Here is a 23,400-nt window from a genome sequence, read left to right as displayed (position 1 = left end):
GCAGACGCTGGAATCAGGAACAAAAAGACAGAAAGTGCTGGAGGATCTCAGCGCGCCAGGCAGCGTCTGTTGAGGGACGAACAGGCCACATCTTTCCACCTTCAGATTGATCCCAGAGCTCGAAACCTCTGGCAGCGACGGCGGCTCCCATCCAGGGCCCAGTCCCGGAGATGGCTCGGCCCCTCCCCGCCCCCTCACTGCCCCCTCGCTGGCTCTATGCCGGGGGGGGGGGGGATGGTGAGGGGCAGTAGAGGAGATGGGGCAGATGTCCTTCACTCCTCCAGCCTCTGTACTTTGTGGGGGGGGGGGGGGGGGAGGGGGAGGCAAGGTGGGGGGGGTGGAGGAGAGGGGGGGTGGGGGGAGTAGAAGGGAGGGGGCAGCTCCCTCACTCGTCCAGCCGCTGTACCTCGGGCCGTCCCTCCACCTCTCCACGGGACTCGGATCGTGCCCGCGTGTACTCACTGGCCTGCACAGCTGCCGGCCGCCGGTCACTCAAACGCCACACCTTGATCGCCAGGTAGGAGTTGAGCAGGTAGGCAGCGGCGGACAGGTACCCAAACACCTGCAGGGGGGGGAGGGGAGAGAGGGACAGAGAGGGGGGGGGGGAGAGAGAGAGAGAGAGGGTGGTGGGGAGAGGGGATGAGAGGATGGGGAGAGAGAGAGGGTGGGGGGAGAGAGAGTGGGGAGAGAGAGAGGAGAGTGCGAGGAGAGAGGGGGGGGGGAGAGAGGGGGGGTGGGGAGAGAGGGGGGTGGGGGGAGGAGGGGGGGGAGAGAGGGAGGGGGGGGTGGAGGGGAGAGAGGGGGGTGGGGAGAGAGGGAGGGGGGGGAGAGAGGGGGGGTGGAGAGGGGGGGGGGTGGAGAGGGGGGGGGGGAGGGGGGAGAGGGGGAGTGGAGAGGGGGGGTGGAGAGAGGGGGGTAGAGAGAGAGGGGGGGTGGAGAGAGGGGGTGAGGAAAGAGGGGGGGGTGGAGAGAGAGAGAGAGAGAGAGAGAGAGAGAGAGAGAGAGAGAGAGAGAGAGAGAGAGAGAGAGAGAGAGAGAGAGAGAGAGAGGGGAGGGGAGGGCAAGGGTGTGAGAGGAGAAGGGGTGACACATTTTAGTCCCGCACGTAGACTCTCACAACCAACACTGACCATCACAGGGCGGCACGGGTGATGCAGCCAGTTGTTGCCATTACAGCGGGATCGATCCCGGCCTCAGTAAATTGTAGAGAGTGGATGAGAAAGTGGGATAACAGACAACGACTGTGAACGGATGATCGATGGTCGGCATGGACTCGGTGGGCCTTAGGGCGTTTCCATGTCGTATCTCTGAACTAAACCTCATTTACCAGAATGCTGCCTGGAATCAGGGTGTTAGCTACAGGGAGAGGTTGGGCAGACTTGGGAATGTTTTCTCTGAAATACCGGAGGCTGAGGGGACAACTGATAGAAGTATGTAAAATTATGAGAGACATTGATAGACAGAAAAAGACACAAAGTGCCGGAGTAACTCAGCAGGTCAGGCAGCACCCTGGGAAAACGTGGATAGGTGACCCACAGGTGACACGGGTCGGGAGCCATCTTCGGTCAGTCAGAATTTATTTCCCAGCATGGAAAAAATTAAAGGCGAGAAGGTTTAGCTTTCAGGCCAGAGGGGCAAAGTTTAATGGGGATGTGCAAAGCATATTTTTTTTACCCACAGAAAATGGTGAGTGCATGAAACATGCTACGAGGGGTGGTGGCGAGGGCAGGTATGAGAGTGGCATTTAAAAGGCTTTGTATAGACACATGGATAATGAATGGAGGGATATGGGTCACGTGCAGGCAGAGGAGATTAGTTTAACTTGGCATCATGTTCAGTATGGACATTGTGGGCCGAAGGGCCAGTTCCTGTGCTGTACTGTTCCATGTTGTAGGACTTGAGGGCCTGAATTCTAGGGAGATGTTGGGCAGCCTAGAACTATATTCCTTGGAGGGCAGGAGGGTGAAGGGTGATCTTATAGAGGTGTATAAGATCATGAGATAGAAAGGGTGAATGAGGAGGTCATTGAGGCAGATAATATAACCACATTTAAGACATTTGGACAGGTACATGGATAGGAAAGGTTTAGAGGGATATGGGCCAAATATGGGCAGGTGGGACTAATGTGGATGGGGCATGTTGGCCGGCATGGGTGGGTTAGGCCGAATGGCCTGTTGACTGTGACTGTGGATAGAGAGAGGACATTCTGCTGGTTGTTGGACAGAACGTAAATATACAGGTCAGATATTTGTAATTGACAGCATTATGGCAGCTCCATCGTGTTTTGGGGGGGGGGTGGGGGTGGGGGGGGGGGGGGGGGGGGCAGGACTTCCCCGAGATCCCCATGGCACATTCACTGGGGTCACAGATCAGGGGGCGCGCTCCCTGGGGTCACAGATCAGGGGGCGCGCTCCCTGGGGTCACAGATCAGGGGGCGCGCTCCCTGGGGTCACAGATCAGGGGGCGCTCCCTGGGGTCACAGATCAGGGGGCGCGCTCCCTGGGGTCACAGATCAGGGGGCGCGCTCCCTGGGGTCACAGATCAGGGGGCGCGCTCCCTGGGGTCACAGATCAGGGGGCGCGCTCCCTGGGGTCACAGGTCAGGGGGCATGTTCCCCGGGGTCACAGGTCAGGGGGCACGCTCCCCCACAACACGTGCCGGCTCCAGGGACTTCAAGGGGTCTGCGGTCATCCAGGTCACTCACCAGAGCGGCGATCTCCCCGCTCCTCTTATGGTTCATGGCGGTGAGGACGATGGAGGCAATGGGGAAGAGCAGCGCACTCAGGATGGTGTTGATCAAGTCCTGAGGGGCAAGCAGACAGTGTGAGGAACGCACGCTCCGAGACCCCACCTCAACCTGGCCTTTCTGACCATCACACCAACCACACAGGCCCGGAGATCCCACCTCAACTCAAACTGCTTGCTCCCCGCCAACAGGCCCAGGCCAACCACACAGCCTGAGGAACAAGACGACAACAGCAACTGAGAAGCAGAAGGCCCTCTATCTCCATGGACATCTCCCATCCCCATCACCCCATTTCCCTTTTAACCGCCTTATTTCCCGACCGCTCCCCTGCCCCTTCCACTCTCCCTCCCTCCGGCTTTACATTTCACTCTTCCTGTCCGCACCTGACACCCTTTTATCTCCTTTTCACCTCCAGCCTTTGTCACTTACAGCCATCTGCCGTTCTCTTTAGTTTAGAGATACAGCGCAGAAACAGGCCCTTCGGCCCACTCCCACCAGCGATCACACCGTACACTAGCACTACCCTACACACTGGGGACTATTTACAATTTTTACTGACGTCTATTAACCTACAAACTTGTACGTCTTTGGCGTGTGGGAGGAAACCGGAGCACCCGGAGAAAACCCACACAGTCACAGGGGGAACAAGCTCCGTGCAGACAGCAGCCGTAGTCGCCATCAAACCCGGGTCTCTGGCGCCGTAAGATAGCAGCTCTACCGCTGCGCTACTGTGCTGATCTTTGTTTTCTGCAAGTGCTCCAGTTTCTTGCCAAGAATGTAGGCTAATTGGCTTCAGTAAATTGCCCCTAGTGTGTGGGATCGTGCTAGTGCATGGGGTGATCGATGGTCAGCGTGGACACGGTGGGACGAAGGGCCTTTTTCTAAAACTAAAACTAAGATTCCCTCAGCGTATTTTGAATCTTCTAATTCCAAAGGTACCGTCCACAACCCTGTCCCAGGTCAGTCAGCTGCGGGCGGGATCGCCGAGCTGAGTTGGTGTCTGGAGGAGGAGATGGTATCGGGTAGTCCGACACTGGAGGGCGGTTCCACTCCTCGTAGGAGCTCCTGTTACCGTGCCGACGGAAACATCTGGTCCGCAGACAGTGTGAACTCAGGGTGAGAGAGCGCACCACATCTGGAAAGTGCTTCTTGTAAAAACCCAAGCCACATGGATATGAAACTTTTCCAACTGGGATTGTTGACATTTTTGTGGTTCGGCTTCAATGGCTGTGCAGAGGAACAAGTTCTTCGGCTGCGTCTGGATCAGGAGGAAGTAGCTGCAACCTCACCGGGAGATGCCAGACAGTGCAGCCCCAGAAATCCACCCAAGCTGCTAAATACCATGCCTCCGTGCCTCTGCCTACCACAACCCCATGCCGACTGGGAAGTGTTGGCGGAAACACACCGTGATATCACGTGTGCTAACTATAAGTGTGGGTGATACACAGCCCGTGCTTATTCAAGGGTTGTTACGCTGCAGTTGTACCAGACCTGAGGGAAAAGGCACGTGCTGGGCTTTGCAATGCAGTAATGCGCTCAGTTTTGGTCACCCTGCTGTAGGAAACATTACATTAAGCTGCAAAGAGTGCAGAGAAAATTTACAAGGATGTTATGGAATCATATAGGACAGTGGCGCAGTGGTAGAGCCACTTCTAGCGCCAGAGACCCGGGTTTGTGTAAAGGAGCAAAGAGGTCTTTCTGCAGTTGTACAGGGCCTTAGTGAGACCACACCTGGAGTATTGTGTGTGGTTTTGGTCTCCAGATTTGAGGAAGGACATTTATGCTATTGAGGAAGTGCAGCGTAGGTTCACAGTTAATTCCCAGGATTGAGGGACTGTCATATGCTGAGAGAATGGAGCAGCTGGGCTTGTACACTCTGTAATTTAGGAGGATGAGAGGAGATCTTATTGAGCCATATAAATTTATTAAGGGTTTGGACACACTAGAGGCAGGAAACATGTTCCCGATGTTGGTGCAGTCCAGAACCAGGGGCCACAGTTTCAGAATAAGGGGTAAGCCATTTAGAGCAGAGATGAGGAAACACTTTTTCACACAGAGAGTTGTGAGTCTGTGGAATTCCCTGCCTCAGAGGGTGTTGGAGGCCGGTTCTGTGGATGCTTTCAAGAGAGAGTTAGATAGCGCTCTTAAAGATAGCTGTCAGGGGATATGGGGAGAAAGCAGGAACGGGGTACTGATTGTGGATGATCAGCCATGATCACACTGGCTCGAAGGGCCGAATGGCCTACTCCTGCACCTATTGTCTATTGACAACGGCTGCTGTCTATACGATGTTTGCAAGTGCTCCCCATCACCGCGTGGGTTTTATCTCCGGTTTCCTCCCACACTCCAAAGACTTGTGGGTTTGTAGGTTAATTGGCCCTCTGCACATTGTAAGTAACTAAATAACTAATGTACGGGTATACGCTTGTCAGCACGGACTTGGTGGGCCAAAGGGCCTGTTTCCGCGCTGTATCTAGACCGGCGGCAACACACCCCAGCACCACTACCCCCGAGAGGTCCGTGCACTCACCGTCAGGTTCCAGTTGATCTGTGGCACCTTGGTGTGAAGGTTGAGGCAGAACATCAAGAGCAACACCCCAGTGACCACGAATGCTGTGCAGCTGACAAACTCAAAGAGGTACAGCCCACCACAGGGAAGGCACTCCTTCACCGTCTCAATGCAGATGAAAGCAATCAGTGCCAGAAGCTGAAAGCAAGACAGATTGGTTGAATTTATCCATTGATTGATTGAAACAATGAACTGCAGATGCAGGTTTATACCAAAAATAGACACAAAATGGTGGAGTAACTCAGCAACTGTGGAGAAAAAGGATGGGCGACATTTCGGATAGGGTCCCTTCTTCAGACTCAATCTGTAGAAGAGTCCCGACCCGTAACGTCACCCATCCATTTGCTCCAGAGATGCTGCCTGACCTGCTGAGTTACTCCAGCACTCGTTCACACCTCAGTACACCTGACAACAATAAATAATAAACTAAATCCCAGCACCCTCCCGATTGCCATCCACTGACACCATGTTATTGAAAGGTTCTCACCTCAATCACCTCCTCTGGCAGCTCGTTACAAATACATGATAAATCCATCCTGCTCCAACACACACATCAAGAAATGCAAATCAACCTTCAGCTCATTTGAATTCAGTTGAAACTATGCAAATCAAAACCTGTAAAAGGACGGTACTGTAGTTGTGGATTTACATCAGAGATATACACAAAGTGCTGGAGTAACTCAGCGGGTCCAGGCAGCATCTCGGGAGAATAAAAGATGGATGACGCTGTGGGTTGCGAAGAAGTCCGAATAAAGACTCGAAACGTCACCGAATCATGTTCCCCAGAGATGCTACCTGACCTGCTGAGTTACTCCAGCGCTTTGTGTCTGTCTAATGAAATACTGGTCCTTGTAGACAAGGTGAAGTTGTCCGGTTATTTTCCATCCATTCGAGGGGCTTGGCCAACCTTTAATGCCCATCCTGAACTGGCCAGGAGCTGAGGGGAAAGCCAAGTGTCAACAGCGTGGCACGGGGGCGGAGTGGGTAGAGCCGCTGCCTCTCAGCACCAGAGACCAGGGTTCAACCCTGAGCTCGGGTGCTGTCAATGTGGAGTATGCACGTTCTCCCTGTGACAGCATAGATTTCCTCCGGGTGCATCAGTTTCCCCTCCATGTCCCGAAAGCGTGCGGGTTTGTAGGTTAATCAGCCTCTGTAAATTGCCGCTAGTGTGTATACGGTGCGCATGTGAAAGTGAGATAACATAGAACTAGCGCGAGCAGATGATCGATGGTCGCCTGGACTCTGGGCCGAAAATCCTGGTTCCACGCTGTATCTCAAAACTAAACTAAACAATAGTGGATCTGGAGTTACTTACAGACTCTTACAGGCAGGAACGGAAGATTTACTTCCCTGAAGGTTATCGCTGAACCAGGGTGTGTTTTAATGACAGGGGGATTTATTAATTTACTTGAATTTGAATTGCCCAGCTGCTGTGATGAGATTAAAGTGATTCTCTGGATGAATGGTCCTGAGCAGACAATGGAGTGACTGTGTTAACTACCATACTGTTGTACAAGCCCGACTGCCTCCCTGTTGTTGTCTGGAGGACAGTAAGTGGAGTGGGGCACTCAAGCCCATCCCCTAGATAATGGCTGATATTCTGTGCCAGTTCCCCCTAGCCCTCAGTTCCTCAATCTGTCAACAATTTAGCTATCTCCACCTTAAATATATTGTCTAATCCAACCCCCACCAGCGCCTGGGACAGAGATTTGGGAGATTCACCAACCAAGAGACCTGGCGCCACACTCCACACAATCAGCCCAGCTTGCCAAGCCCACCAAGTTGCCTCAACTAGTCCCACCTGCCCACATTTGCCTCATATATCCCTCTAAACCTGTCCCAGTGTTTTAAATGCTGTTATAATACATGCCACATCTACCCCCTCTGGCAAAATGTGTACAAAGGATCCAGTCTGAGGAAGGGTTCCAACCTGAAACGTTACCCACCCTTTTTCTCGAGAGATGCTGCCTAACCCGCTGAGTTACTCCAGCACTTCGTACCCCCTCTGGCAGCTCGTTCCATATCCCAACCATTCAACTTGGTGAAAAAGTTGCACCGTGGGTTGCTATTAGATCTTTCCCCACTCACCTATGTCCATTGGTTCTTGGTTCCCCAACTCTTGGAAAAAATCCTTGTGAATTCACCCTATCTATTCCCCTTATGATTTTATACATCCCCAAAACTTCACCCCTCAGCCTCCTGCGCTCCAAAGAATAGGTAACATAAACGCTCCCAATGCTCTTTGAGAATTTGAACTCAGTTGACAAATACAAATCATGTTATTCTCTCCTGTAGATCTCTCCCTGTAGCTAATACCCCCATTTGAAAAGCTCCGCTATCCAGTCAAATCATACAGTGCATGAGTAGAATCAAGCCACCCACAAGTACCACAGGTGGTGCAAAGAGAAAAATACCAAAGTGCAGAATATAGTGATAGTTAGTTACAGAGAAAGTTCAGATTTAAAAAAGTGCAAGGTCCATGATGAGGTAGGTTGGAAGATCGGGATTACACCCTAGCTTACGGGAGGGCCATTCACTAGTCTGACAACAACGGGGAAGAAACTGTTCTTGAATCTGATGGGACGTGCGTTCAAGCTTTTGTATCTTCTGCCCGACAGGAGAGGGGAGAAGAGGGAATGGCCAGGGTGGGAGTGGTCCTTGATTGAATTAGTACTGGTTGTGGTATCGGTCATGCACATCAAGATGCAGTGAAATACCCCCAACATGCAATTGCCCCCCAGTGAGGTCACAGCTCAGCTGGGGTAATAAACCTCACACCGTGATACTTGCACCAGAAACAAACTACGGGATGAATGTTGTGAGCTCGGAACACCCAGACTCAGGCTGAATACACCAAGTGCAGTAACCGTAATGGAAAGTCTCTCATGCTCCCGTCAGTGGAAAGACTGGACATGATTACAATCAAGCCATCCACAGTGTACAGATGCAGGATAAAGGGGATAAAGTCCGATTAAAGATAGTCAAGGGTCTACAATGAGATAGGTGGTAGGTCACGGCCACTCTCTAGGTGGTGATAGGATGGTTCAGTTGTCTGGATAACAACCAGGAAGAAACTGGCCCTGAATCTGGAGGTGGGCGTTTTCACAAGTCTGTTCCTCTTGCCTGATGGGAGAGGGGAGAAGAGGGGGTGACCTGGTCCTGGATGAATCTGGTGAAGTGGAGATGCAGTCAATGGAAGGGAGAATGGTTTATGTGATGGTCTGGGCTGCGTCCGCAACTCTCTGCGATTTCTTGCGGTCTTGAAAGTGCCAACGACACAATGAAAGGTGTGAAGGGCAGCCAGAGGCATGCTGCAGAGAAGTCTGCAGAGGGATACGATCGATGGAGTGAGTTGTGGGACGCTGGCAGGGGGGGGGGACTAGGAAGTGGCAGCTGCACAGGGCTCTAAGTGTTGTGGTGTACGATTCACAAAAGACCACGCCACGCGTACAGCACTTGGAAAAGTGAACAGAATGCTATTGTTTGTCTCAGGGGAATTGAATACATAAGTAGTGAGGTTATATTTCAATTAGAAAGGGCATTGATGAGAACACAAAGTCCTGCAGCAGTAGTCCATGCCAACCACGATGCTCCATTTACACTACTCCCACCTGCCCAGTGGGTGAGGAAAGATTGAATATATAAATATGAAATATTAAATATAATCAAACCCAATCAGACATATAGATCTGGGAGATTCACCATTCTAGAGTCCTACAACACGGAAACAGGCCTTCAACCCAGCTCATCTATGCCAACCAAGATGGGTGGCACAGTGGCTCAGCGGTAGAGTTGCTGCCTTGCAGGGCCAGACACCCGGGTTTGATCCTACCTACAGGTGCTGTCTGTACAGAGTTTGTATGTTCTCCCTGTGATCACGTGGGCTCTCTCCAGGTGTTCTGGTTTCCTACCACATTCCAAAGACATATGGGTTTGTGGGTTAGTTAGCTTCTGTAAATTGTAAATTGTCTCGTGTGTAGGAAAGAACAGGTGTACGAGATGATCGCTGGTCGGAGCGGACTCAGTGGGCTGCAGGGCCTGCTTCCATACTACATCTAAACTAAACTAAAATGTCCAATCTACGAGTCCCACCTGCCTACATTTATTCATGTTATAGGAGCAGACTTAGGCCATTCGGCCCATTGAGTCTACACCGGCATTTAATCATGGCTGATCAATCTTTCCCTCTCAACCCTAATCTCCTGCCTTCCCCCCACAACCCCCGACACCTTTACTAATGAAGAAATGGCCCATATTCCTCTAAACCTTTCCTACCCATGTGCCTGTCCAGGTGTCTTTTAAGTGTTGTTATAGTAACTGCCTCAATTACCTCCTCTGGCAGCTCGTTCCATATTCACACATACACACAACACCCTCTTTGTGGAAACTGGTGCCTAAAGTAGTTCCCGGGGGAGTGAGTGAGATTATATTATAACATCATTATGTTTTCAATCCTCGTTTATCGGAAGCACCGTCACCCACAATCTTCCCCCGGCCTGCCTATTTCCTGACAAACCCACGGCGTGTGTGTATGGCAGAGGTTTATTGTGACCTGACCCCCACCGTCTCCGTCACTGGGCAACTGGCTAATCCCAGTTGAACATTAATGACAAAACAAACAGGTGGAGCCGTGGCCACTGACTCAGAGACGCAGCTCAAGGTCACCCCGAGGCAAGGTGCTACCCAACCCAGCAAGCAACGTCGAACAGTGCAAGGCCTGGATAGAGGATATGGAGCATGTCTCCACTAGTGGGAGAGTCCAGGACTGGAGGGCACAGACTCAGAATAAAAGGGTGTACCTTTAGAAAGGAGATGATGAGGAATTTCTTCAGTCGGAAGGGAACAAATCTGTGGAATTAATTGCCACAAACGGCTATTGGATATTTTTAAGGCGGGGATTGACAGATTCTTGTTCATAAGGGTGTCGGGGGGGTTATGAGAAAAATGGGGTTGAGAGGGGAAGACAAGATGGCTCCTGTGTCTGGCGACATGTTGCAACCAACAACAGAGGAGAATCAAATATCGCAGATCAAATATGTTTATATGTTTAAGAAGGAACTGCAGATGCTGGAAAATCAAAGGTAAAAATGCTGGAGAAACTCAGCGGGTGAGGCAGCATCTATGGAGCGAAGGAAATAGGCGACGTTTCGGGTCGAGACCCTTCTTCAGACTGATGTGGGGATGGGGAGGGTGGGAAGAAGAAAGGAAGAGGCGGAGACAGTGGGCTGTGGGAGAGTTGGGAAGGGGAGTACACATGATGGGCCGAATGGCCTCATTCTGTACATGGAACTTATCAACAACCCCACATCTAGAGTAAACCCTGCCTCCAGAAGGCAGCCCATACCATCCAAGACCCACACCACCCTGGCCACCCTCTCATCTCACTGCTACCGCAGGGAAGAAGGCACAGAAGCCTGAGAACTGTGACCTCCTGGTTCAGGAACAGTTTCCCAGCAACCATAAGGCTCTTGAACACGGCACAACACAAACCTCAGCAACTTTATTTTTGAGATACTATACTTTAGAGATAAAGCATGGACGCAGGCCCTTCGGCCCACTGAGTCTGCTCTGACCAGTAATCACCCTATACACTAGCAGCCTATCTTGCACATTAAGGGAAATGTACAATTTTACTGAAGCCAATTAACCTACAAATCTGCGCGTCTTTGGAGTGTGAGAGGAAACCGGAGCACCCGGTGAAAACCCACGCGGTCACAGGGAGAACGTGCAAACTCTATACAGACAGCAACCGTTATGAGAATCAAACCTGGGTCTCTGAAGTTGTAAGGCAGCAACTCTACCGCTGCACCACCCTGTGTCTGTACCACAGATCAGTTTTACGGTTACCTCGTTATTATTGTTATTTATATATTGTATTAACATATGATTATCGGCATGTCATTACGATTAAGGGCCTCTTAAGCTGCAAAGTAAGAATGTAATCGTTCTGGGAATTGCTACATTAGACTTCAGTTTGGAGATACAGCGTGGAAACAAGCCTTTCGGCCCACCAGAGATCGCCCTGTACACTAGATCTATCCTACTCATTAGGGACAATTTATAGGGAACCAATTAACCTACAAATCCACACGTCTGGAGTGTGGGAGGAAACTGGAGCACCTGGAGAAAACCCACGTGGTCACAGGGAGAATGTACAAACTCTGTACAGACAGCACCCGTAATCTGGATTGAACCCGGGTCTCTGGTGCTGTTTGGCAGCAGCTCTACCTGTTGTGCCCTGCAAATTGAGCAATTGAACACCCTTGACTCTCTCTTGCCTCTTGACTGGTACGAGGTCACTCCCTGGATTGAGCAAAGATGTCCAGTCTGCCTGGAAGGGGCTAGTGGGGGGAAGGAAGAGTTTGATTAGGTCGGCAGTCACAAGCTGTAATTAAACAACAGCCAGTGAGCTCTGGAGCCCAGCGAGGAACATTCCACACAGCAAAGAAAATAAACTCTGCGATCAGCATTACAGAGAGTTTAATCAGACGGCATTCCAGGAAAAAATAGCAGAGTTTCTGGACTTTATTTAAACCGTTCTGTTGGAGCACGGGGCAGGGGAGAACAATGAAGAACTTGTCTGTGCTTGGACTGGGTTCCGTGTGCACAAGATGTAGACCAGAAACAGGGCACTCGGCCCACCCGACCCTGCTAGCCATCTCAGGGGGTGACGGTAGCACGATATGCCAGGGGAAAAAAAGCCAAGAGAGAGGTCAACAGGGCAGCACAGTGGCACAGCTGTAGAGTTGCTTCCTTACAGCACCAGAGACCCGGGTTCGATCCTGACCTTGGGTGCTGTCTCTACGAAGTTTGTACGTTCTCCCTGTGACTGCAGGTGTTTTCTCCGGGTGCTCCGGTTTCCTCCCACACTCCAAAAACGTACAGGATTATAGGTTAATTGGCTTCGGTAGAAAATTGCCCTCTAGTGTGTAGGATAGAAGTAGTGTGGGCGGATGATCGCTGGACAGCGTGGACTCGGTGGGCCGAAGGGCCTGTTTCTAAGCTATATCTCTGAAGTGTGAAGTAACGAGCGTCAGTGTTGAGGTTCTCTTTGCACTCGGCTCCTGTTCATTGTGTGACGTGAGATTGTTTAGGCGGCGTTTCCATGGTGACGGGGCTGTCGGGTTGGTAACTGAGCCGTCACAGATGGTTGGTGCTGGTGAAACGCTGCTGTTCCCAGCTCCACTACACCCAGCCAGTCACCAGAGACCTGGCCACAGCCACTGGCAGTGAGTTCACCCACACTCACATGGAATAGGTAACCCATATACTCGCACTAGAGAGCAGACTCTTTACTTTTCATCCTTTACCCCTCCATGTCTCTAGTCTCTCTCACTCCTGACTCTCAGTCTGAAGAAGGGTCTCGACCCGAAACGTCACCCATTCCTTCCCTCCAGAGATGCTGCCTGACCCGCTGAGTTACTCCAGCAAGTTGTGTCTATCTTTAGTTTAGTTTAGTTTAGTTTAGATACAGCATGGAAACAGGCCCTTTGGCCCACTGACCATCCCGTACATGAACACTATCCTACATACATTAGGGACAATCCTTTTTATAATTATACCAAGCCAATTAACCTACAAAACCTATATGTCTTTGGAATGTGGGGGCAAACCAGAGTACCTGGAAAAATCCCACTCGGTCACACGGAGAACTTACAAACTCCGTACAGACAGCACCCATAGTCAGGATCAAACTCAGGTCTCTGGCGCCGTGAGGCAGCAGCTCTACCGCAGGGCCACTGTGCTGCCCTAATCGCTGCTAGATTAGGATTTTTAAAATTAAATTTAGTTAGTCTTGCCTTAAATAAGATACATTAGACAGGCACATGGATATGCAGGGAATGGAGGGATATGGATCACGTGCAGGGAGATGAGTTGTCCCTCTCCCCCTTCCCCCCCCCCTCGTCTCCTCTCCCTCCCCAGCTTCCCCCCCCCCCCCCCCCCCCCCTGCCCGCTCTCCCCGTGGGTGGGTTCAGTAAGGTGCCAGCCCAGCCTCTCCCGCTGCTGGGTTGCTATGGAAACGGGCAGAGCGTGGGATGATAGTGCAGCATCTGTCAGCCGAGCCGAGATCTCATCGAGGCATCTCGTATTTTGTCCTGTTGTAATTTGAGGAACTTTCAGCCAGGAGTCAAGGCCCAGGAAAGTATCACACTTCCACCTGTGTGTTCAGGGGCTTCCAGGTTGCTCAAAGTATGTTGATCACCTTTGAATGATGTTTCACAGACTCCAAATGTAGCTCCCAGTCCATCCTGATCGTGTTTTCCTATATCTCCAGATTCCCTCTCCCCTGACTCTCAGTCTGAAGAAAGGTCTCAATGCAAAAGTCACTTATTCCTTTTTTCCTGGGAACCAGCCTGGCCGCTGAGATACTCCAGCATTTTGTGTCTCTCGTGATCACTAGTCCCTGATTCCGCGCCCTATTCTACAGTGAATATCCTTCCCCATCCTCCCACCGTACAGCATAGCAACAGGCCATTCGGCCCACAATGTTTCTGCTCAACATGATGCCAACCGAGGACCTGTCTCAGCCCAGTCACTGCCTCTTCTCACCTCTCCCATCAGGCAAGAGGCACGGAAATGTGAAAAACACACACCTCCTAATTCAGGGACAGTTTCTTCCCAGCTGTTATCAGGCAACTGAATCGTCCTCTCACCAACTAGAGAGCAGTCCTGACCTACCATCTACTTCATTGGAGACCCACGAACTATCTTTAATCAGACCTTAGTGGACTTTATCTAAACATTATTCCCTGTATCCTGTACTTGTACACTATGGATGGCTCCATTGTAATCATGTATCTATAGTCTTTCCACTGACCGGTTAGCAAGCAACAAAAAGATTTCCATTGTACCTCGGTGACAATAGACTAAACTATCCATATCCCTTCCATTCACTGTAGATCCATGTATCTGACTAAAAGCCTCTTAGAAACCACTATCATATCTGACTCCACCACCACCTCTGGCAGCGCATTCCAGGCACCGACCTCCTTCTGCGTAAAAAACATTGTCCCGAACATCTCCTTTAAACGTTGCCCCTCTTGCCTTAAAGCTACGCCCTCTAGTCTTCGATGCTTCTACCCTGGGGAAAAATACTCTGACTACCCTATTTATACCATATCACATAATGCCTCTTATTATTTTATATACTTCTGTCGGGTTTCCCCTCGATCTCCTGCGTTCCAGAGACAGCGATCGAAGTTTGTCCAACCTTTTTGATTACTATTCAATGGTAAACTGTCGTGGCAGTGCCGATTTGTGTGTTTTTGGTTTTATGATGAGTTCTCCAGGTGATTGGTAGTAACATAACTGACTATATATTCTGCACTCTGTATCTTTCTCTTTGCTCTACCTGCTGTACTTGAGTTTGGCTTGATTGCATTTAGTTCAGTTTAAAGACACAGCACGGCAACAGGCCCTTCGGCCCATGCCGACCAACGACCACCCGTTTACACTAGTTCTATGTTATTCCATTTCACATCCACTTCGTACACACTAGAGGCAATTTACAGATGGCCAATTAATCTACAAACCCGAACGTCTTTTGGGATGTGGGTGGAAACTGGAGAGACCGGAGGAAACCTACGTGGTCACAGGGAGAACGTGCAAACTCCACGCAGACAGCACCGGAGGTCAGGACCGTACCTGGGTCTCTGGAGCTGTGAGGCAGCGGCTCTACCCCTGCTCCACTGTACTTCCCTTCATATATAGTATTATCTGATCTGTTTGGATGGCATGCAGAACAAAGCTCTTGTATGAACAAAGAACTGCAGATGTGGGTTTACACGTGACACTAATAAAGCTAACTTTCCTTAAACATGTGATCTTCCTTATATTAAGTAATCACAAAGTGCTGGAGAGACTCAGCAGATTAGGCAGCATCTTAGGAGAACACAGATAAGTGCGAAGGATGGAACTGCAGATGCTGGTTTGCATCAAAGGTAGACACAAAGTGCTGGAGTGACAGCGTATCAAGCAGCATCTCTGTAAAACATGGATAGATGATGTGGGTATGGACCCTTCTTGAGACTCTGAGGAAGGGTCCTGACTAAGATCACCTATCTATGTTCTCCAGAGAGGCCGCCCGACCCGCTGAGTTTCTCCAGCACTTTGTGACTTTTCTTTGTACACCAGTTTCTACACTGAACTTCCTCTGAGGTTCTGGCTATGGTCCCGCTAAACAGGTCTGACCGGATGTGCTGGTTCAGTCTCACCCACAGGAGGCAGGGCTAGTCAGTCGGCTTTTTACACACAAACACGAGGTCTGGATCTCTGGATAACACCGGTATGGCAGGGAGCGCCGGGGCAGAGTTACTGTGAGGCCACTTTCCGAATACTATGCGCAGACCTTATCTATTGAGTACAGAGGTTGGGGCGTCATGTTGCTGATATACAAGATGATGGTGATACTGCATTTAGAGGATTGTGTTCAGTTTTGACCCCCACGTTCATAAGGTCAAGGAGCAGATTTAGGCCATTTGGCCCATCAAGTCTATTCTGCCATTCAATCATGTTTGATCTATCTTTCCCTCTCAACCCCATCTCCTGCCTTCTCCCCATAATCCCTGACACCCATACTAATCAAGAATCTGTCAATCGTTGCTTTAAAAATATCCATTGACTTTGCCTCCACAGCCTTAAGTGGCAATGAATTCCACAGATTTACCACACTCTGACCAAAGAAATTCCTCCTCATCTCCTTTCTCAAGGTATGTCCTTTTATTCTGAGGCTGTGCCCTCTGGTCCTAGGCTCTCCCACTAGTGGAAACATCCATTATAGGAAAGATGTTGTCAAGCAGGGAAGCGTGCAGAGGTTTATGAGGATGTTGCCAGGACTCAAGTGCTTGAAAGGGAGAGGTTGAGCAAGCTGGGACTTTATTCCTTGTGAGCGCAGGAGAATGAAGGGGACAAAATTGCGAGAGAAATAGATTGGGTGAGCACACAGAGTCTCTTGCCCAGAGTAGAGGGATCGAGAACCAAAGGACAAAGGTTTATGGTGAGCAGATTTAATAGGAACTTGTGGGGTAACTAATTAACAAAGTGTGGGGAGTGTATGGAACGAGCTGCTGGAGGAGGTAGTTGAGGCAGGTATTATTATAACATTTAAGACACATTACAACAGGTATTTAGATAAGACAAACTTATGGCGATATGGATCAAATGCAGGCAGGTGGGACTAGGGTAGATGGGACATGTTGGTCGGTGAGGGCAAGTTGGGCTGAAAGGCCAGTTTCCACGCTGTATGACTGTGTCTGGTCACCGCCCCTCAATCGTGACCACTCGCCCTTGTTTATTATTGTCACGTGTACCGAGCTACAGTGATTGGCTTTTTTGTTGCGTGCTATCCAGTCAGTGGAAAGATTATACATGATTGTAATTGAGTTGTCCACAGTGTACAGATACAGGATGAAGGGAATAATGTTTTGGGCAACTTCAACTCTGCCAAAGACCACAAGAAATTGCAGAGAGTTGTGGATATAGCCCAGTCCATCAGACGAACCAGACTCTGCGCCATTGACACGTCGGGAGAGCAGCCAATATAATCAAAGACCAGTCTCACCCTGGTCACTCCCTCATCTCTCCTCTCCAATCAGGCAAGATGTGAAAACGCACACCTCTAGATTCAGGGACAGTTTCTTCCCAGCTATCAGGCAACTGAACCATCCTATCACCAACTAGAGAGCGATCGTAAACATAGAAACATAGAAAATAGGTGCAGGAGTAGGCCATTCGACCCTTCGAGCCTGCATTGCCATTCAATATGATCATGGCTGATCATCCAACTCAGTATCCTGTACCTGCCTTCTCTCCACAAGGGCCACATCTAACTCCTTTTTAAATATAGCCAATGAACTGGCCTCAACTACCTTCTGTGGCAGAGAATTCCAGAGATTCACCACTCTCTGTGTGAAAAATGTTTTCCTCATCTCAGTCCTAAAATATTTCCCCCTTATCCTTAAACTGTGACCCCTTGTTCTAAACTCTAATCTACCTCATGGAAGCCCCTTGGTTAATCATGAATCGGTTTTTATCTTGCACTAATCGTCATTTCCTTTATCCTGAATCTGTACACTGTGGACGGTTTGGTTGTAATCATGTACAGTCTTTCTGCTGACTGGATAGCACGTGGAAAGATTAAAAAAAGCTTTTCACTGAACCTTGGTACAAGTGACAATAATAAACTAAACTAAAGAGTGTTTTATTGTCAGGATTCAAGGAACTGCGGATGCTGGTTTACAAATTCGGACACAAATTGTTGCAGTAACTCAGTGGGTCAGGCAGCATGTTGAGTTACTTTGTGTTTCATTGTCATACATACTGACAACGGTACAATCACTACTTGCAGGCCTGTAAATTCAACAGGAATAGATAATATCATAAACACAAAATTACTGATCCTTAGTGCAACTAGGATGGCAGCACGATGGCGCAGCGGTAGAATCGCTGCCTCACTGTGTCTCACGGAGACCGGGTTCGATCTTGACCATGGCTGTTGTCAGCCCCATGGGTGCTGTACAATCACTAGGTTCTTGAATCAACCCGGACAACCCTATCCCTCCTCAGCAATGGAACACTACGCACCTCTTCCACTACCGTGGACTTGATTTCTGGTTATTAATTTCCACAAATGTCTTGTTTTTTTACAGAATATTTTTCTTTTCTCTGTCGTTAGAATTTATGTATAACTTATGTTTTTGTGTGTTGGCTGAGCCTATGTGCCTGTGATACTGCTGCAAGATTTTCATTGTACGTCCAATGGTACAGCTCAGTGGAGCATTGTAGAGTTGCTTCCTCACAGTGCCAGTGACCTGGGTTTGATCTTGACTATGGGTGCTATGGGTGCTTGACTATGGTTGGCATGGAGTTGGCAAGGTCTCCCTGTGACCCCGTGGTTTTTCTCCGGCTGTTCCGGTTTCCTCCCACACTCCAAAAGGCGCACAGGTTTGTAGGTGAATTAGCTTTGGTAGTATTGCAAATTATCCCTCTAGGATAGTGCGGGATACGGGACGATTGCTGGTCGGCACGGACTCGGTGGGTCGAAGGGCCTGCAGCTCCAAAGTCTAAAGCAATCCATACTCTAGTTAGCGTTGTGCAGTGTTCAAGAGCCTGGTCATTGTTGGCAAAAGCTGTTCCTCAACCTGGAGGTCACGGTTTTCAGGCTCCTGCACCTTCTTCCCGATGGTAGCAGTGAGATGAGAGCATGGTCAGGGAGGTGTGGGTTTAGAGATTTTGTTTCCACCAGAGGGGGGGTGGTTGGATTCCCGAGTACATTCCCCGAGAGGGTGGTAGAGGCAGAGACTCTCAACAGTTAAGAAGAGTTATAAAGCCCCGCTCAGCACAAACATCATCGTAACCATGACTCCACAGTATCAGGCTGAATTGCATAATACTGATAATAAGAAAGAACCATTAGTAAAAGGAGTGAGAGAGAGAGAATGAGAGAAAGGAAGAGGGAGAGAGAGGAAGGGGAACGAGAGAGTGAGGGGAGTGAGAGCAATGAGGAGGGAGAGAGAGGAGAGAGAGAGAGAGAGAAAGGGGGTGCGAAAGAGAAGGGGGGGAGCAGAAGGGAAGCAGAGGGTGAGAGAGAGCACTTTGTCATTCATATGGACAAACACACGTACACAAGTTAGACCTGAATTGAATAATATTGCAGGAGCTAGCTTGTATGCAGTGGTGTTTGTAAGTTGGGAGTTTGTAACACAGACCCCCTGAACCACCACTTTGTTTTTTGCCACTGAAAAGTACTCTCCTTTCCATTTCTACACTATATTCACTTTTTCTGGTGTGAATTCAAGTAAGAATTTCATTGTTCTATCTGGGACATATGATAGCAAAGCACTCTGGACTCTTATCTACCCAGGTGCACAGCCACATACTTTGCCCATCGCCCATCCATCCGGCACTATTACTCCTAGCACTGGGCAAATGTTTCTCCCTGCCCTTCACTGCAAGGGAGACAAGAGTCTGGACACTTCCCCCACGGTCGGGTGGTTTGTGAAGCCACACTCGAGCAGGGAGAGGGATGTATTTGCCAGTCATGGCTCATCCACAAAAATGCAACTCATCCCTTCCCCTTTACAACTCATCGCACCTGCCTCAAAGCTCAGCTTCAGTCCCAGTATTGTAGACATACTCCGGTCATTATAGTTTAGTTCAGAGATACAGAGCGGAAACAGGCCCTTCAGACCACCGAGCCCGCACCGACCAAAGACCCCCACACATTAACACTACCTTATACGCATTAGGGACAATCTACATTTATTCCAAGCCAATTAACCTACAAACCTGTACGTCTTTGGCCTGTGGGGGGAAAGGAAGATCTTGGAGAAAACCCACGCGGGCATGGGGAGAAGGTACAAACTCCATACAGACAGCACCCATAGCCGAGCCTGGATCTACAGCACTACAAGTGGTGTAAGGCAGCAACTCTACCTCTGCACCACCGTGCCACAGTTACCAACAGTGGAGGCCCTGCCACTGGATACTGCACTGACCACTAAGCAAGCACTTCACTTTCCCCTGCATGTGCCTGTGTGTCCCTGAGTGTGTGTTTGCACTTGTGAATGTGTTCCTGAATGTGTGCACATGTGTATGCCATAGAAGTGTGGGTGAATATATTTGAACATTAGATGTGAATTATTAGTTTAATTTATGGTCACGTGTACCGAACTTCAGCAAAAAGTGTTTAGTTGTGTGCTAAGCAGTCAGTGGAAAGCCTATACGTGATTACAATCGAGCCATCCACAGTGTACAGATATATGAGAAAGGGAATAACGTTTAATTGGGAATAAAGTCCAGTAAAGTCTGATTAAAGATAGTCTGAGGGTGTCCAATGAGGTAGTTATTGATAGGATGGTTCAGTTGTCTGATAACAACTGGGAAGAAACTGTCTCTGTCCGGAGGTGTGCATTTTCACACCTGTACCTTTTGCCTGATGGGAGAGGGTGGAAGGGGGAATGACCAGGGTGAGATTTGCAGTGGATATGAATGTGTGTGTGTGTGTGTGTGATTGGGATTATGTGTGCAGATGAGCGTGTGGGGCAGGTGTAAATGGGGTGTGGGGGACGGGGATCTGAATGTGTCTCTGGATGTGTCTGCCTGTGTGGTACACGGTGTGAAGGGGGGGTGAGTGGTGTGGGGTATGAACAGGAAGTGGAGGATTTGTCCAGAGGGAGTGGCTGTGGTTGTTGTTGGTGAGTTTGTGGAGTGTTTGGGACTCAAGTGCACAAGTATCTGCATTGTGTGTCAGGGACGTGGACTTGTGTGTGGCGAGTCTTGGGCATCATTTACACAACACAATTTACGCATCACGACGCACGCATGGTGTGCATTACGTGCGCATGGTGCATGGTGACGTAGGCCGTGACGCACGATCGTGCGCGGCGCCCTAGGATTTTGGGATGTACAAAATCTTTGCGCGCCATCTGTGTGACACACAAATGATGCCCAAGTGGGGCAGGCCCTTTAGTGTTGGAGGGGGAGGGGGAGGGGGAGATCATGAGGGTATGTGTGGAACAGCATGTGGGTAACTTGTCTGTGTCTATGTGTACATGTTTAGTACGTTCATATATGTTGGTGTCCATGTGTCCGAGCATGCAACTGTTTTTGACCTGCATGTGTATGTTTGTATGTATTACTGCAAGTACCTTCATGTGTGTATCTGTCTCTACATACAGTGCCCTCCATATTGTTTGGGACAAAGACCCATCATTTATTTATTTGCCTCTGTACTACACAATTTGAGATTTGTAATAGAAAAAAATCCCATGTGGTTAATGTGCATATTGTTAGATTTTATTAAAGGGTATTTTTATACATTTTGGTTTCACTATGTAGAAATTGCAGCTCTGTTTATACAGTGTCCTCCCATATCAGGGCACCATAATGTTTGGGACACATGGCATCACACGCATTTGTAATTGCTCAGGTGTGTTTAATTGCCTCCTTAATGCAGGTATAAGAGAGCTCTCAGCACCTAATCTTGCCATCACCTTTGGAAACTTTTATTGCTGTTTATCAACATAAACTAAAGTTGTGCCAATGAAAGTCAAAGAAGCCATTATGAGACTGAGAAACAAGAATAAAACTGTTAGAGACGTCAGCCAAACCTTAGGCTTACCAACATCAACTGTTTGGAACATCATTAAGAAGAAAGAGTGCACTGCACATAAAGGGACTGGCAGGCCATGAAGACCTCCACAGCTGATGACAGAAGAATTATCTCTATAATAAAGAAAAACCCCCAAACACCTGTCCGACAGATCAGAAGCACTCTTCAGGAGTCAGGTGTGGATTTGTCAATTACCATTGTCCGCAGAAGACTTCATGAACAGAAATACAGAGGCTACACTGCTAGATGCAAACCACAGGTTAGCCGCAAAAATAGGATGGCCGGGTTACAGTTTACCAAGAAGTACTTAAAAGAGCAACACAGTTCTGGAAAAGGGTCTTGTGGACAGATGAGACAAAGATTAACTCATATCAGAGTGATGGTGTGTTTAACGACGACAGATAGCACAATGGGCTAAGAGTTCGGCTGGCGACCGGAAGGTAGCCGGTTCAAATCCCGCTTGGAGTGCATACTGTCGTTGTGTCCTTGGGCAAGACACTTCACCCACCTTTGCCTGTAATGGAATGTTACGGCGGCAGGCGCGGGCACACCGCGACGCCCTGTGTCTCCCTTTCAAGGGAGATGCTAAAAATGCATTTCGTTGTCTCTGTACTGTACACTGACAATGACAATAAATTGAATCATTTCATTTTTTTTTTTTTTTTTCATGGCAAGAGCTAAGTATGGAGGAGAGAATGAACAAGATCCAAAGCATACCACCTCATCTGTGAAACATGGTGATGGAGGTGTTATGGCCTGGGCATGTATGGCTGCTGAAGGTACTGGCTCACTTATCTTCATTGATGATACAACTGCTGATGGTAGTAACATAATGAATTTGAAGTGTATAGACACATCTTGTTCAAGTTCAAACAAATGACTCAAAACTCATTGGCCGGCGGTTCATTTTACAGCAAGACAATGATCACAAAGATACTGCTAAAGCAACAAAGGAGTTTTTCAAAGCTAATAAATGGCCAGTTGGCCGAGTCAATCACTCAATCTGAACCCAATTTATCATGCCATTTATATGTTGAAGGGAAAACTGAAGGGGACTAGCCCCCAAAACAAGCATAAGCTAAAGATGGCTGCAATACAGGCCTGGCAGAGCATCACCAGAGAAGACACTCAGCAACTGGTGATGTCCATAAATCGCAGACTTCAAGCAGTCATTGTATGCAAAGGATATGCAACAGAATACTAAACATGACTACTTTCATTTACATGACATTGCTGTGTCCCAAACATTATGGTGCCCTGAAATGGGGGGGGACTATGTATAAACACTGCTGTCATTTCTACATGGTGAAACCAAAATGTATAAAAATTACCTTTATTAAAATCTGACAATGTGCACCTTAACCACATGTGATTTTTTTTTCTATTACAAATCTCACAATGTGGAGTACAGAGGCAAATAAATAAATGATGGATCTTTGTCCCAAACATTATGGAGGGCACTGTATGTTTGTCACCCTGTATCTCTGTGCTTGTGTGTCTCTCTCTCTGCCTCCCCTCCTCTCTCTGCCTGTTTGTCTGCCTCTTTCCCCCTCTCGCCCTCTGCTTCCCTCCCTCATCTCCCCTCCCTCTCTCCACTCTCCCTCCGCGGCGCCGGCTCCCGCACTCACCACTTGCAGCAGCTTGAGGAGGCCGAATGAGGAGCGCAGGTAGTCGGTGTCGCAGCGGAGGTGCAGGCGGCGGCCGGGCAGCACCGGCTCCGTGGTGGGCTGATACGGGCTGCCCGCCGCGCTCATCATCGACGCTCCGGCCGCCTCTCCCTCCACCCCGTCCGCCTCCTCCGAGCTCCGCATGTTGCCGGCGCCGGCCGGGGCTTCAGGCGCCGGGATCCGGGATTACAGGCAGGGCGGCGGGAGCGGAGCGACCGATTCCCAGCAGAAAACCCGCCGAACTTTGTGCAGGAGCCGCAACATGTCCGGGACTCGTTCCCCGCCTCCCTCTCCCTCACTCCGCCCC

At 49.4% G+C, this 23,400-nt stretch overlaps 1 protein-coding gene across 2 annotated transcripts; it reads right to left on the bottom strand.

The window, feature by feature from the left end:
* Nucleotides 1–346: 346 nt before the first annotated feature.
* cmtm4 (CKLF-like MARVEL transmembrane domain containing 4) lies at nt 347–23,400 on the bottom strand. Of its 2 annotated transcripts, none has more exons than XM_055648817.1 (4): nt 23,055–23,400; nt 5,277–5,453; nt 2,705–2,803; nt 347–562 (listed from the first exon to the last, which is right to left on the bottom strand). In XM_055648817.1, the coding sequence occupies exons 1-4, from the start codon at nt 23,235–23,237 to the stop codon at nt 386–388; spliced, it is 636 nt and encodes a 211-aa protein (XP_055504792.1). In that variant the 5' UTR covers nt 23,238–23,400; the 3' UTR covers nt 347–385. The 2 variants fall into 2 exon arrangements, with proteins under 2 accessions (XP_055504792.1, XP_055504793.1); XM_055648818.1 differs by having other exon boundaries at nt 347–505.

This window comes from Leucoraja erinacea, chromosome 17 (assembly GCF_028641065.1).
Source record: "Leucoraja erinacea ecotype New England chromosome 17, Leri_hhj_1, whole genome shotgun sequence".
NCBI classification, from domain to species: domain Eukaryota; kingdom Metazoa; phylum Chordata; class Chondrichthyes; order Rajiformes; family Rajidae; genus Leucoraja; species Leucoraja erinaceus.
The sequence above is the reverse complement of the archived record's forward strand: the minus strand, read 5'-3'. Positions and strand labels throughout refer to the sequence as shown.